We start from the raw sequence: 14,644 nt of genomic DNA on the forward strand, positions 1-14,644 counted from the left end.
GGTGTAGATGACAGTCTCAAGTTTAAAGGTAGGTTCATTCTAAGCAGAATGAAACACGTGTCAAATAGACTGTCCTCATTTGAGTACGAATATATAGGAAATTTGTCCTCGCAAATAATGCCTTTTTAAAAACTACATAAAAACTGGTTACCTCTTGTTGACATGATGCAGAATGATAAGTTGTATTTTCCTCCTGAAATAATGATGGTGGTGGTCGTGTAAAAAAAAGTTCCCCGACTTCAGATGAGCAGAAAGTGAACGAGCTCTGTGTCCACGAGCAGCGGAGCAGCTCTGGCACTCAGCATCAGTGATCGCTTCAAAGCGAGAGAGAATAACGGGAAGCAGTGCTTACACGATGGGCGTGTCCAGCACGATAGACTGACTGCTACGGTATGTGGTTACAGTTACCGCTGAAGCACTCATACTTTGATTCCTGCTTTAATAGTAACTACTGTTTTTCTGACTTTAACAGATTGTTATGTTGCTTTTTAAGTTTTTAGGCTATATATTATCTTTCAGACCCTTTCTTTTCGAAGATTCAAGACGCACTTGATCGGTTAATATTAAATTTAAATTAAATTTAATTAAAAATTTAATTTAATTTAAAATTAATTAATTAATATGTAGCCTACCATTTAAAATGACCCATCCAAAAATGTATTAATAAACATAATTATCTATGATAAAAAATATATAATTATAAATAAGCCCACGGCCTACACGAAAACAAAGCAGTGTAATTGTTTATTCTAATATGCTACTTTAGTAGTACTTATTAATAATACTTATTCTCACTGTCTTTGTCACAGACAAGCATCCGACACATTGTTTTGGTTTAGCCTGTCCTAAGTATCTAAATCTTCAGTAATATGTCGCCATCATGTGGTTTAATATTTTACTGTGAACTTGTAGCCTCGACGCATTGCACTTGGATAAGCTTCATCGATGAATATTTAATATTTAATTGATAAACTTTTATGCCGGGAGATTTGCTTATACGAATTGTTTAAATGTTAAGATAACGAGGAAGCAGCAAATTATTATATAAACATGGCCCAGCTGATCTAGAGTCAGCTTTCGCATTTCAGTTACAGTTAAGTTTTGCAGGCGGCTATGGGAAACTGATCCTAGACCTGCATTTGTGAGCTGAGCAGTAATCGTTAATTAGGTGAGATATATAATTCCTATCTGATATCATAAATAAAATACTTGTGTAAGTTGGAGGCATGAATGCAGAATATTCATCGCAACTGCTTATCAGAACTCAAATTTGACTCAAACAAACGTGCTGATAGCTGTCACTCTTGAAAGAACTACAAGTACCGACCTACACGCCAATGAGGTCATCATCTCGCGCCGCGATAGCAATAAGCATGGCTATTCAGAACAGTTCACTATCCAAATTGCAGTCTTGTAATGGTATATTTGCCATATATAAGAAACAGGGACCCACCTCCGCAGATGTGTTAAACACTCTGAAGAAAGCGCTTTTAAAAGGTAGGCGCGTTTTTAATTTTTGTTTTGTTGTCTTGTGATTCATTAGGCTATTTGCAGATGATTTCAGTCCTCTGCATTGGGGGGTTGAGATAATAACTAATATAATAATTATAAGAGTACGTTTTATTGTGTAACTAGTTTATCCTTACACAGAGGCAGGTGTTGCAAATCCCAATCCTCGCAAAAGGAACAAGCAACCTTTAAAAATTGGCCATGGTGGCACCCTGGACAGCAATGCTTCTGGTGTACTTGGTAATTATAATCAAGTATCTTCTTCTACTGTGAAAAATTATGCAAACAAAAAATATTAGAGTTAGATACATTAGACTCGTTTTGAATAATAAAATGTTCTATTCATGCAAATGGTGCAAACAGACCCCTCTCTAAAAACATCCAGAACTGAAAAGAAAAAAAACAAACTCATTTTGAGAAAACAGCTTTTTAATTATAATCTTGTAACTGAAATCTACAAATGCAAAAAAGTATGAAAGAAAACGTATCAATTATGGGATTTTGCTTTCATAACAAAGCATGAAAAAAAATAATGGTTTTGCCTGTAGAATTAAAAATATGATGTAATATAAAATATTGAAAGAATATGACTAATGTTTTGCAGTAGTTGGAATTGGTGAAGGAACGAAGATGCTCACCACAATGCTTGCAGGATCAAAGGTAAGTATTTTCTGGGTCACATCATGTTTGTGTGTCTTTCTACATTTGTCATTCTCAAATTTGAGTACTGTAACATTAAATTCTATGGTCTTTTCATAGAAATACAGAGCTATTGGAGAGTTAGGCAAAGCAACTGATACTCTAGACGTCACAGGAAATGTTGTTGAAGAAAAGAGTTATGGTGAGATTCATGGTTTTGTGGCTGTGCTTGTGATGGGGGCATAGATCTCTTACAGAAATCAGTCTATAAAGATTAATGCTTGTTTTTCCCAGATCACATCACAAAAGAGGTTTTTGAGGAGAAGCTGAAGCAGTTTACGGGTGAAATTATGCAGGTTCCACCTCTGTAAGTCAGTTTGTTCTGTTTGATACACAATACATTCTTCATAAACGTCTAAATGAATTAGGTTTCTTGATGTCATAGACGTTCTGATATTTGCATTTATAGATATTCAGCACTGAAGAAGGATGGCAAGCGCATGTCTGTCCTGCTTAAGCAAGGTCAAGAGGTTGAGGCTAAACCTGCTCGTCCAGTCACAGTGTACAGTCTCTCTTTACAAGACTTCAGTCCGCCGTATTTCACCATAGGTTTGTCATTTTTATGCCATATTTGAAGACATAAGATATGATAAATATGAATAAACGTTAAATGTGATTTCTTGTACAACTACTGCATGAAGAGAGTTAAAAGAAATTGTCAAAAATTTTAACTTGCTGAAAATGTACTCACGCTCAGGTAATTCAAGATGTAGATTTAGATAGATGTAGACAGAGTTTGTTTCTTCGTCAGAACACATTTGGAGAAATTTTGCATTACAACATTTGCTCACCAATGGTTCCTCTTGAGTGAATGGGTGCTTTCATCAGCTGATGGCAGCCATTCACTGCGGATGATTCATTGGTGAGCAAGCGATGTAAAAACATATTTTATAAAAAAATTATGTCATGCTGAACAGCATTTCAATGTACTTTTTGTATATACAGATGTTGAGTGTGGAGGTGGGTTTTATGTGAGAAGCTTGGTTGATGATCTTGCAAAAGGTAGCACTCTAGAGATATTTATTTCTTTTAATATTACCCTCAAACATAAACATTTTATTTACTTGACATAATAATCTGATTTTCCCTGCTGTACCCCCACAGCTCTATCATCCTGTGCTCATATCAAGGAACTCAGTCGGACCAAGCAGGGTCAGTTCACACTGGAAGAGCATGCATTGAAGGAGGATCGCTGGACTTTGACAGATATCTCCCAGGCTCTGCAGCCTTGCCCAAAGCCATCAGGGCAACAGAAGAATGCCAAGAAAACAAAATCAAAGCATATGCCCACCCCATCTGAATCTAAGGGTGACGATGGAAATACAAACGATTAAATGATGAACAAATTACATTCTCACTGAAAGAACTGTAGGAAACTGCAGTGTTATTGTGACAAAACATGACTTGGCACTGTTATTATTTGTGTGAGCCCAAACGTGCTGTAGGTAGTGGGCTTTTGTGTTCTTTGTTTTTTTTTTTTTGTTTTTTTTTTTTGTTTTTTTTTTTATTACACATTGACAAGCTATTAAAGTTTATTATAGATTATTAATGCATTTTGATTTCACTTAATGATAAAGAAAAAAATATGCTTGAAAATATAATTATTTTGGTTTGTTAATAAATACAGTACCTATTTCATTTAATTTCTATGCTCCAGATCCAGTAAATCTTCTAGTCTTTTAGATGTTATTTGATGTTAGTTACAAAACTTAAAGGGGGGATGAAATATGGAGCCAAAAGAGTCTCAATAAAGATAAATGCACACACTTCATTCACATATGCACACATAGGATTCATACATGCACACACATGATTCATAAATACACACACAGGATACACAAATGTGCACAAAATTTACAAATGCGCACACAACATTTTTAAAGCATAGAAGATTCACAAATGCATACAAAATTCAGAAATACACACACAATTCAGAAATGCAAACAACATTTACAAATGCACTCAAGATTCACAAATGCACAGAACAAGATTCAGAAATCTCACTTTCCTGACGCAGCCGGCGACCCACTTTGCACAGCAGGAGACTCACTTTCCGAGAGTCACTTTCCTAAGCGAACGACTCACTTTCCTAGCGAACGACTCACTTTCCTCATCGAACGATTCACCTTCCTCACGAGTCACGCAGCGAACGATTCACTTTCCTCATGCAGCCGGCGGCTCACTTTGCGCAGCCGGAGAGTCACTTTCCTCTTGGAGTGGACCACTGACTCTCTCTTCATGTAGGGACCGAATTATTATAATTAAAGTGACTTCTATATTGCATCCAAAAGAATATTTAGATATATTTAAATATTCAAAAAGGTGTATTTTTTTCTTCTTTCATTAAAATATTTCAATAAAATTAAATAATTGCCTATTGCAAATTTATGAATCCATGGTTAACTTTTTTTCTGCAGTCACTGGGCTATATGTATTGAGACATTGATACATTTATATAAAAATTATAAAAAAGTAAACCTGAATTGTAATCTAAACATCTGTATTTTCATACAATTTCATGTAGGCTTTAATATGCAGCACCACAGGCATATCACGCTGTGTGAAAGCGTTCATGTGATTGGCTTATAAGTAAACAATCCCCCACGTGGAGTGCGTTCTTGTGATTGGCTAAAAGAAGGGAGATATCTGATTGGTTGCAGACAATTCCCTGTTTAAAAAAAAAAGCATTTGTGTGTAGAGTCAAGTCAGGGGAGTCTCAAAATTCACACACAAATGCAGTGAAGTTCACAGACCGCAAGCAGTTTGTAAATCAAGATATATGAGTGTGTGCATCAGAAATACATTTGTGAATCTTGTTCTGTGCATTTGTGAATCTTGAGTGCATTTGTAAATGTTGTTTGCATTTCTGAATTGTGTGTGTATTTCTGAATTTTGTGTGCATTTCTGAATTTTGTATGCATTTGTGAATCTTCTGTGCTTTTTAAATTTTGTGCGCATTTTTGTATCCTGTGTGTGTATTTATGAATCATGTGTGTGCATATGTGAATGAAGTGTGTGCATTTATCTTTATTGAGACTCTTTTGGCTCTATAGTGAAATGCTCGTTTTCACTCAATATCCTGTTAATCTTGAGTACCTATAGAGTAGTACTGCATCCTTCATAACTCCAAAAAGTCTTTAGTTTTATTATATTCACTAGAGAAAGATAGTCTGTAGCGATTTTTCCCGGAAAAACACGACCGGCTGGAGGCGTGACGTGTGGGCAGAGCTAAAGAATCACAGCGCCAGTATGCTTTTGCGTTGAGAGCATGTGGAAACTGTGACATTACCGTGAGGGAAAAACCATCATCCAAAACAAACCATGGCTTACAGTCAGATTCAGCCGTTCATTTATGATCCAGAATCAGATCCCGAGGCTGAAACTGAACGAGAGCAGCAGCAGCAACGACTCGCTCCGAGCAGGGCTCAAACCCGGGTCTCCGGCATGGGAGGGGATGCACTAACAAGGAGGCAGAGATATTTTAAGCAGTTTTACTCACCACCTGCAGTTCCAACACACGATCGTGACCCTTTTTCGTTGGGATTGCATCATCCTTAAAAAATAAACGATACGCAAATCCGTCGTCAAACTGGGCCATGTTTGTAAAACAAGCATCTTCGAAATGCAGGTAACAAACAAAAACACTTGCACAACTCTGTTGATGCTCTGTAAAAATAAACTCCATCCACTGGTCCCTTAATGCTGTTTTTTTAGGTAATCTGTGCAGGGTTGTCTTGCCCTGGCAACCAAAAACACACTTCTTTTGTAACTTTTCGCGATGCTCTTGCTCTGATCAGTGAATCACTCTGATCAGTGAATGTCTGTGCTCAGCCTCGCTATACGGGAGCGCGCTCTTCCGGCAGAAGTGCCCTAGGACCCATATAAGGAAATTCCGCTCCATCTAACGTCACACAGAGCCATCAGGCGGCAAGGAAGGCGACCGGAAGTTGAAGTCGGCTGCGTGCTGCCATCTTGTAGCAGAACTTCACTTGCGTTAGCATTCCCATTGACTCCCATTCATTTTGGTGTCACTTTGACAGCGAATAACTTTACATCTGAGGCATTTAAAGACTCAGTTTGTCCATTATTTATTTCTAAAGATTCACGACAATGTATAAAGGGCTCCATTGCCTTCTATGTTACATTATGGCCCCATAGAAACAGTTTTTGTAAAAAATAGGCTAACGATTGCGTCATAACTACTTGACTCTCTGTCGCATTACCGTACAGACAGGGGGAGAAGCTCGCAGGCAATTAACTTAATATGGCGTACTGGCGTTACATTTTAAAATACTATACAAAATAATTAAGCAGAATACTTACTCCTGCTCACTCACGCCAAAGAACTCCCCGCTCAAGCTCGCTGTCTCTGCAAGATTAACGATGGCAGTTTGCACGCACAGCTACTAGAAGATTTACATCTGTCAGACAGGTTGCTGACATCATCAAGCTTCGTTTGAGTCTGCGCATCAGAAATGTAAGTGCTAAAAAATGCTAAAAATGGGCTTCAATTGTCTCAGTTGAGTTCCAATGGGGTCGCTGTGTCCATTTCTTTTACTGTCTATGAGAGCCATACTCGAAAAAAACTTTCCGAAACTTGTGACAAACTGGAAGGAGTATTTTGGGAACAAAAACCTGAACTTAATTTTTGAAACTTTGTCCATGTTTAGCATGGGAATCCAACTCTTTAACAGTGTAAAAAACTCAGTATGCATGAAATAGCATTTTCTTTTTCAAAAGTTTGGTGTTCGGGAAGACTTTTTGTGCTTCTGAAAAAATTATCCTTAATGCCTAACAAGACTGCATTTATTTGTTTAAAAAATACATTGTAATATTATTCCTGTCCACCACCACAAGGCTGAATTTTCTGCAGCCATTACTCCAGTCTTCATTGTGTCTCGTGATCCTTCAGAAATCATTCTAATACGCTGATTTGTGATACATTTTGTTCTTTCCTATTCATTTAAAGTTTTCAATTCTTAGATGAATGAATGTTTAAACGAATAGTATTTTTTTAAATAAAGTATTTTAATAACAATGTAAAAATATTTTGATCAATTTAATGTATTCTCGGTGAAGATTCCCCCAAATTTGGAATGGTAGTGCAGTTTTTAAAATATTGTTGTATTTCTATGCATTTTAAGGGAAAAGGTTTTAAAAGAAATGTCTCAAAAGATAAACCAAATCTAAACACATGAAAAATGTGCAATTAAAATCTGGTTTCAAATGGCAAAGAAAAACCCAATTATACAATGACATTCATATAAAGTAGTATTAGCATTCTCTTACTGAATTGAATAATTTTTAAGTGCTTGGTACTAATCCCTCTTAGAGATTAAGATCACATTCAGCTCCTCTGCTCCCAGACTCTGTGTTCACCCTTACTTTAATGGCATTAAGAGCAAAGAAAGAAATCACGTGAAATGTAAAGCCCACCTCCTTACTTGGCTACTTTTATTTAGAGGGAAGAGGCAGTGCAGATATCTCTACTGGAGTGGATAAAATGATCATATCTTTTTTCACTTTCAGCTCACAATATATTTTTTTACTACAGTATAGCAAGAGTAGATGTCATGCACACCACTTCAAGTGCTCTAACTGTACAGTTATACTATATTGTTAAATGTTTACCATCTGGGGGCACTATAGGTGCTTTGGCTTCATGAAGGATTTATGGCATGCCTGAAGTGCAGAGGAATGAATCGTAAATCACCTGTGATTTACACATAATGATATATGTTTATCCTGCAGGTCACTGCTGTTGCATCACTGGGCAGTTATGCTGCATGTGCTTTCTGACAGGCTGGGGCATGCTTGTGCAGTTACTGTGGTGCTCAGTTAGAGTTGCAGTTGCCTGAGGCTTTGATTCTTTCGTTCCTGAAGGTCTGAGGAGAAAGTGTCATATTCCCTAGAGGGCCAGGAAAGAATGTAGCTCAAAGTGAGACAGGAATGTTCATTGACTGGAATATTGTGTAAATGAGAAAGTTGAAAACCTCTGCCAGCGCTGAATACTGCATGAATTAAATTAACAATAAGTTTGTGATACAAGAGTTAACGGACATTATTAATATGCTCTTTAGCATGGACACATTTGAGCCAAACAGCTCTGTTCTTAAGGTCAGCGCTATAATGCGGTGCTGTTATTCATCTTTAATGCCTGACTGAATGGGGCTGTTGTGATGGGAATGATCTAAAAAGGGAAGTCTGTGAGGTGTGAGAATCATCACAAAGTCCAGTAATTGTCCATGTGGAATATCAAATTGCCAAATGAATTGAGTGTTTTATTACCCCCTGTAAAACAACTGGCAGATTTATTATAATGTGAATATATGTTATACTAATGTTCTTAAAGAGACCCACCCTATTTGTTTGCTCTTTGAATGGTATATCAAACTGGATCCATATTCTTTGTCACTTTGTTATTGTTATTCAACAAAGATGCATTAAACTGATCAAATATAAAAGTAATAAGTTGTGCACTGTTAAAATATATATATTTAAAATAAATGCTGTTCTTGTGAACGTTCTATGCATCTGTGCAAGAAAACTGCAGTACAACTGTTTTCAACTGTGATAATAATATGACATATAACCTGAGCACCAAATCAGCATATTAGAATGATTTCTGAATGATCATGTGACACTGAAAACTAGAGTAATGGCTGCTGAAAATTCAACTTTGCAAACACAAAAATAAATGAAATTTTAAATATATTAAAATTGAAAACTGTTATTTTATATTATAATTATATTTCACAAAATCACTATTTTTACTCCATTTTAATTCAAACAGATATATCCTTGGTGAGCATGAGAGGCATTTTTGAAACCCATTAAAAAATCTTAACAACCCCGAATTATATTTGCTTATATTTACAGAACGCCACCATAAATTTGTGGTGCATGAATGTTTGACACTAATAAAAGAACCCAAACAGCAGGACATCACACAGTACATTAGTTTTAATTAAGTTGGCAGCACATAGCCTAGTGTATTATTTACTGAGATGCACCTCTACACTTAGAAGAGAGACACAGAGTTCATTTTTGAAATGGAGGCTTGAATGTGTGATGGGAATCTGGGCCATTAAACCTTGAAAGTCAGTAAAACTATATATATACATTACTACACTCAATATAATGTATGGAGCATGCTGGACTGTATTTTGAAATTGTTACGTTGGAGGTAAAGTGAATATCGTTCAATGAGAATATACTGTTCATTTACATTCTGTACTAAGTGTAATGTAGGGAGCTAGCTGGAATGTGAACCGTTACATTGTAAGTAAAATGAATAATCTTATAAAGACTAATCTTAAATTCTAGAAAAGCGATTTGGCTGCAACATAATTGTTAAATATGTCTCACACTATACAAAACGATTCCCTAGTTGGTAAATAAAAAATATGCTAAAAAAAAAGGAAGTACGTACTGTATGCAATGGCTATTCCAGCAACGCGCATGCTGGTCTCTGTCTCTTTAAAGATGTCCTCTTTCCATTGCGCATGCGCGGCATCTCTGTTGAGTTTGCTCCAACCTGAGGAGCAGCCAGCGCGAGCTTCCCGTACTATGGGAGCTTAAACGGTGGTCGAGGGGGCCGAAATTCACACACTGAGAGGGTTTCAACGCACCGGGACGAAGAGGATATATACCAACACCGAGGGTCGATGCATTCGTTAAGGAGTTTATTACGTTGAGCCTGAAAAACAGCGAGAAAATATGCGGATAACGGATAGTTGCTCAGGTTTTCCAAATCCCTCAGCGCAGCGGACAACAGCAGAAACAACAACCGTGTTACTGACCGCTGCTGTTAAAAAGGTTGCTTTTTACTCCGAAACCTTCTCCGTGTAGCGTCCCCCCCCCCCCCCCCCCCCCCGTGGCATATGAACATTTAGCCACGAAAAGCTCAAGGTTTAAAAGCTTTAAATCACACCAGCAGTGTATTTGGACAGCCAGCTGAATGTTTACACTTTAAAATGGCTGCGGACGGGATCAGAGTAAGACCGTTGAATAATGTGATGCTTTAAAGCTGGAAATATCTCGTCACATGATTTATGGTAATGCTCTGGAAGGAGAGATTTTTTTCAGTGTTATGGGGAATTATTTTCCAGCTTTGTAACTGCAGGAGGCAACGTAGTAAATTCCTGCCCTTGTTTAGAAACAATGAGGCGAGAAAGATGATTTAATATGTCGGTGTTTATGCTCGTTTTATCATATCACACTCGGATCTGGAGTTTTTCCGTCAAACGACTGCCTGAATTTCCATGATCTATAAGTGAACGGATCCCCCTGCTGTTTTAATTGAAATAATCTGGGCTCCAGTAAGCAGCAAAGAAAGGCCCTAAGACACTGATACCCAATCACCAACAGCAGCAGCATCCATAAACCATGAATGCTGGGAAGAGGATGCTCAGACCTGAACTGTTTCTGGTCAGACACGACAGACGGAGACTGCAGTGCATGCAGAGATATTTCTGGCTGTGTGTGATGTTCTCCCTGGTGCTGATTTCAGACGGCTCTCCATCTAAACCCTGCGAGAAGAGCTGTCTGTCAGGCAGGTGTGTGAACGGATCTTGTGTCTGTGATCGTGGATGGGTTGGGGACCAGTGTCAACACTGCCAGGGAAGATTCAAGTGAGTATTTAATAAGGCCTTTATGAGTTTTAAATCAGACTGTTTCAGCTCTAGAGGAACATAAAAGCATGATGCAAGTGGTTGTGTATCAAATTCACTGATAATAGGTGCATATAACTGAACACTCCCAGAAAAACAAGTTCAAAGCTGTTTAACTGGTGCCGTACCCTTGCCAAAAGTACTAATACATACCATTTAGGGGTAGATAAGATGTAAAGATATACCTAGGTTTCGTATCTTAGAATACCTCCGCAGCGACAGCTTTGTATTTAGTTTCTTTCACTGTTGTTTGATTCAAATCTAAAGTTTTGTTATTGTGATGCTTATGAACACAGGTCCATTGCATGTTCAATCATCTGTGAAGTATGTTACTGATTGCTGGATTGTTATATTTGTCTGGGAAATGACTTGAAAAGGACTTCACTTATGTGAACATTCACTCTGGTTAAACTGATAAGACAAGCATTTATTCTTGAACGCTCCCTCCTCTCAGACTATTTTTGTGTGGCTAAAAATCTAGATTTCATTTCCACATTGAAATCTTTCTTGGTATACTCCTGGCACATCCCATGAGTCCTGGCACAGTTTGGTTGAATTAAAGTTTTGTACTTTTAGCACAAAGACATTAAGGCCTTAAAAGATCTTCAATTAGAACAGAAAGTCTTAAATTTATAAAGTCATTGATACAATGTATATATTCCTCAGTATTTTGTCTTGTTTTCACATAAAAATGTTAACATACTTAAATCAAGAAATATTTCCTTGGGACGCATATTCTGAGAAATCAAGCGAGTTTGTTAAAATTAAGAAACTATGTGAGTGGGACATTAAAACTTGTTTTAATTTAGAATTATGTTGATTTTCTGAACCCTTTGGCAGATATTTGTTCTTTTTTAAAAATAAACTCACTTTATTTTGATCAATTTCACAGAAAAGAAGACTTCTGTCATCTTTCTTCTCAAGTAAATGTATCTAGATTTTATTTTTATTTTTTACAAATATTTTACTGGAAAACGAGACTACTGAGGAAGAACATCACTTTTTTTGCAGTGTGACCAGAAAGCACAGTAAAAGTTAGTTTTACCATATTCTAGTGTTTTTAAGAAGAGCTATTAATTTTTTTTCTTTTGTAAAAATAATGATGTTTTGGAGGTTGTATTTTCAAAACTTTGAAGTGTTGCCAGTACAACTTTTTGTCTGCCCATAGACACATACATTTAAAGAACTTATGGACGTATTGTGTTACCTTCAATTTATCTTAAAAAGGTTTTAAAAAGTCTTCAATTTATCTGAATAAAACCCACGGTAACCCTGTTCTTCACACAGTTTATATTAGTGTTATTTAAATAATTGTACAGGCATAATCTTATGAGAGTGTTTTGAAACATCTACTGTACTGTCATGATTGATTCTGTGGCTTTGTCTTCACAAAGGATGTCAAAGGTAATGTGTGGGTAGGCATGATTTAGTTTTAAACTGTCTTAGTTTTGACAGCTGTGTGATAAATGAAACTCTTGAACAAAGCTCCTGCACCGTTTCTTAAAATAGCATCCCGCTCTCATCGGGTGTAGCAAAGATCTCGCTCTTCTCTCTATCTTAGAAGTAGCCAAAAGGATGCTATCGGCATTTATAAGTGCTGCCACTCAAAATAAACTTCAGCTTGACTCCTCGACCTGTATAAAAATACTGAAAGCCACAATAGCTGCCTGAAAGGGAAATGAACTCAGTTGATGTTTTGTTGCTCTCGCCCGTTGTTGGGCCTTTCATGCTGGTCTAGGTGACCAGGAAGTCCTGAGTTATTATCGGAGCATCTCATACTGTGTGGTCACCCATTAGATACTCCACAAGATGCATGGTCAAACAACAAAGGCTGTCACCCTGACTATAAATTGTGTCCGGTGTGCCACTTCATTGTTTTGGCCAGGGCTTGCTTGTGCAGATGCGTTTTTTGAGAATGCAGAATTATTAATGACCTGTGTTAGGTTTCACAATCACAGTGCAAAAGGGTGCTTTAATAATGTAGATGGAGTCCAGTCTGTGTCTGCTAAAAGATAAAAATATAAGAAGGAAAGGGGCTGAAGGTACTTTTTAATTTTCTAGTCACAGTTTAGGTGACCTGTCTTGTCAATTTGAATCAGTCTTATTTAAATTAAGTGAAATATTAGCCATGTTTTTGCAATGTCCACCCAATGGTAAGTTAATCTTCAAGCAGAGTCAGCTTTGGTGCTAAAAGTGAGTGCTTTGGAAATTTCTTGAGCAGTTACTTCATGATGTAGTCTAAACCGCTGCTCAGAGATGGGTTGGCTTTCTGTTGCTTTGTGTGGTTGTGTCACCTCATCGTGTAACTTCCTTTCTGTATACTGAAGTTCACACTTAAGATGAAGCTACAGTAGATTCCTTACTTAGCAATTTAATTAAGATTTTGTCCATGAATTGTGTCCTATATATTGTCTGTGTAGTGTGTAATATATATATTTTTTGTACTTTATAGCGGCATATTTATTAAAGGGGAATTTCTGTGAACATGAATTTTAGAATGTCAACCATACAAAATTCTTTCTTGAAATCAGTTGAGGAAAGTTGTTGTTTTTTGATTATTTATTGTAAAATGAAGACAGCATACAAGGCATGTGACAACTATAATCAGTACAGCGTTTACATAAAAAAAAAAGGGTGATCTATGCACACCTAGAATACCAACTGTTCCCATTTATCTTTTACTGTATTTGGTCTATTGAGTTATTATATAATGAAGTTAGTAGCTTTTACCTACTCTTTATGTTAGTTTGCATTGCTTTAAGTATAAAATGTTAACGTATACAACTTTTGATTTAAAAAATGTCAGTGTAATTACATTTCTCTATTAAAAAGATCATTAAACAGTAGAAAAATTGATAATTGCTAGTTTTAATTATCTAATGTAGTTATAACCAGTGTTACCAAATGGAATCTTTTACCTTTATGCTATTTTTTATTAATGTTTTTCTTTTCTTTTTTTGCATTTTAGCCCTATAGTCCAATTATAATTTTCCTGCTGTGTGACAGATGTGTTTTTACAAGTAAAACTATTCCATTTAGTATCTTCATTAATCTTAAATCATAAAAGATGCATGCATAGTAATTATAAAAGAATTAGCTAAATCTTTTCAAATGGTTTTAGAATGATTATAACATTTCACACCACAGGACTTGTCAGCTTCTCAAATGTGTGTCAACTGCCTTTGTGCAAATATCTATTTGAAATATGTCTGTGGTGTGTTCAGAAATATTGTGTGTTCTAGACTGCTGGGTAGTTGTTAGTTAACTGATTTGGTATTTGGGGTAAGCCAAGTCAGTCTACATGATCTGTGCTCTATTTTTAGGCTGATCTTTATGGATTACTATCTGAAGTGCAATGTAAGCTACATCATCTTCATCAAACAAACCTGACAGATGCTTGGCTTAGACCAGCTGCAAGGTACATTTACGTTTTGTGATCAGATGCTGGAAGGATTTCTTCAAGTGTTTGGAATTTGGAAGTCATATATATATATATATATATATATATATATATATATATATATATATATATATATATATATATATTTAAAATACACTAAGATGAGATTGCTTTGTTTGTGCAGTTCATTTGAATTAGTATGAATGCTGCCATCTGAACCTTGGAGCGCATCTAAGAGGCTCCAGGGCTCCAGTTAAAAATATTAGCTAGTTAAAGCGATAGTTCACCCAAAAATCAAAATTATGTCATTAATAACTCACCCTCACATCGTTCCAAACCTGTAAGACCTCCATTTATCTTCAGA

The 14,644-nt window shown here is 36.5% G+C and overlaps 3 protein-coding genes across 4 annotated transcripts in view; 2 read left to right on the top strand and 1 right to left on the bottom strand.

The window, feature by feature from the left end:
- Positions 1-316, bottom strand: part of LOC113074310 (actin-binding LIM protein 1-like) — a 61,370-nt gene extending 61,054 nt beyond the window's left edge. Inside the window, exon 1 of the mRNA XM_026247087.1 lies at positions 152-316. Within this exon, the coding sequence (XP_026102872.1) occupies positions 152-164 (13 nt within the window). The 5' untranslated portion in view covers positions 165-316. The remainder of the gene's footprint in view (positions 1-151) is intronic.
- Positions 317-1,315: 999 nt separating this feature from the next.
- On the top strand, positions 1,316-3,951 carry LOC113074346 (probable tRNA pseudouridine synthase 1). Of its 2 annotated transcripts, none has more exons than XM_026247170.1 (8): positions 1,316-1,497; positions 1,651-1,749; positions 2,114-2,169; positions 2,269-2,350; positions 2,443-2,515; positions 2,618-2,757; positions 3,154-3,210; positions 3,313-3,947. In XM_026247170.1, exons 1-8 carry the CDS (start codon positions 1,338-1,340, stop codon positions 3,540-3,542), a joined length of 897 nt encoding a protein of 298 aa, XP_026102955.1. In that variant the 5' UTR covers positions 1,316-1,337; the 3' UTR covers positions 3,543-3,947. The 2 variants fall into 2 exon arrangements, with proteins under 2 accessions (XP_026102955.1, XP_026102953.1); XM_026247168.1 differs by having other exon boundaries at positions 1,336-1,497; positions 1,636-1,749; positions 3,313-3,951.
- Positions 3,952-9,719: 5,768 nt separating this feature from the next.
- Positions 9,720-14,644, top strand: part of LOC113074313 (attractin-like protein 1) — an 85,725-nt gene continuing 80,800 nt past the window's right edge. The window contains exon 1 of the mRNA XM_026247112.1: positions 9,720-10,841. Within this exon, the coding sequence (XP_026102897.1) occupies positions 10,597-10,841 (245 nt within the window). The 5' untranslated portion in view covers positions 9,720-10,596. The remainder of the gene's footprint in view (positions 10,842-14,644) is intronic.

Source organism: Carassius auratus, unplaced genomic scaffold (assembly GCF_003368295.1).
Source record: "Carassius auratus strain Wakin unplaced genomic scaffold, ASM336829v1 scaf_tig00014308, whole genome shotgun sequence".
NCBI classification, from domain to species: domain Eukaryota; kingdom Metazoa; phylum Chordata; class Actinopteri; order Cypriniformes; family Cyprinidae; genus Carassius; species Carassius auratus.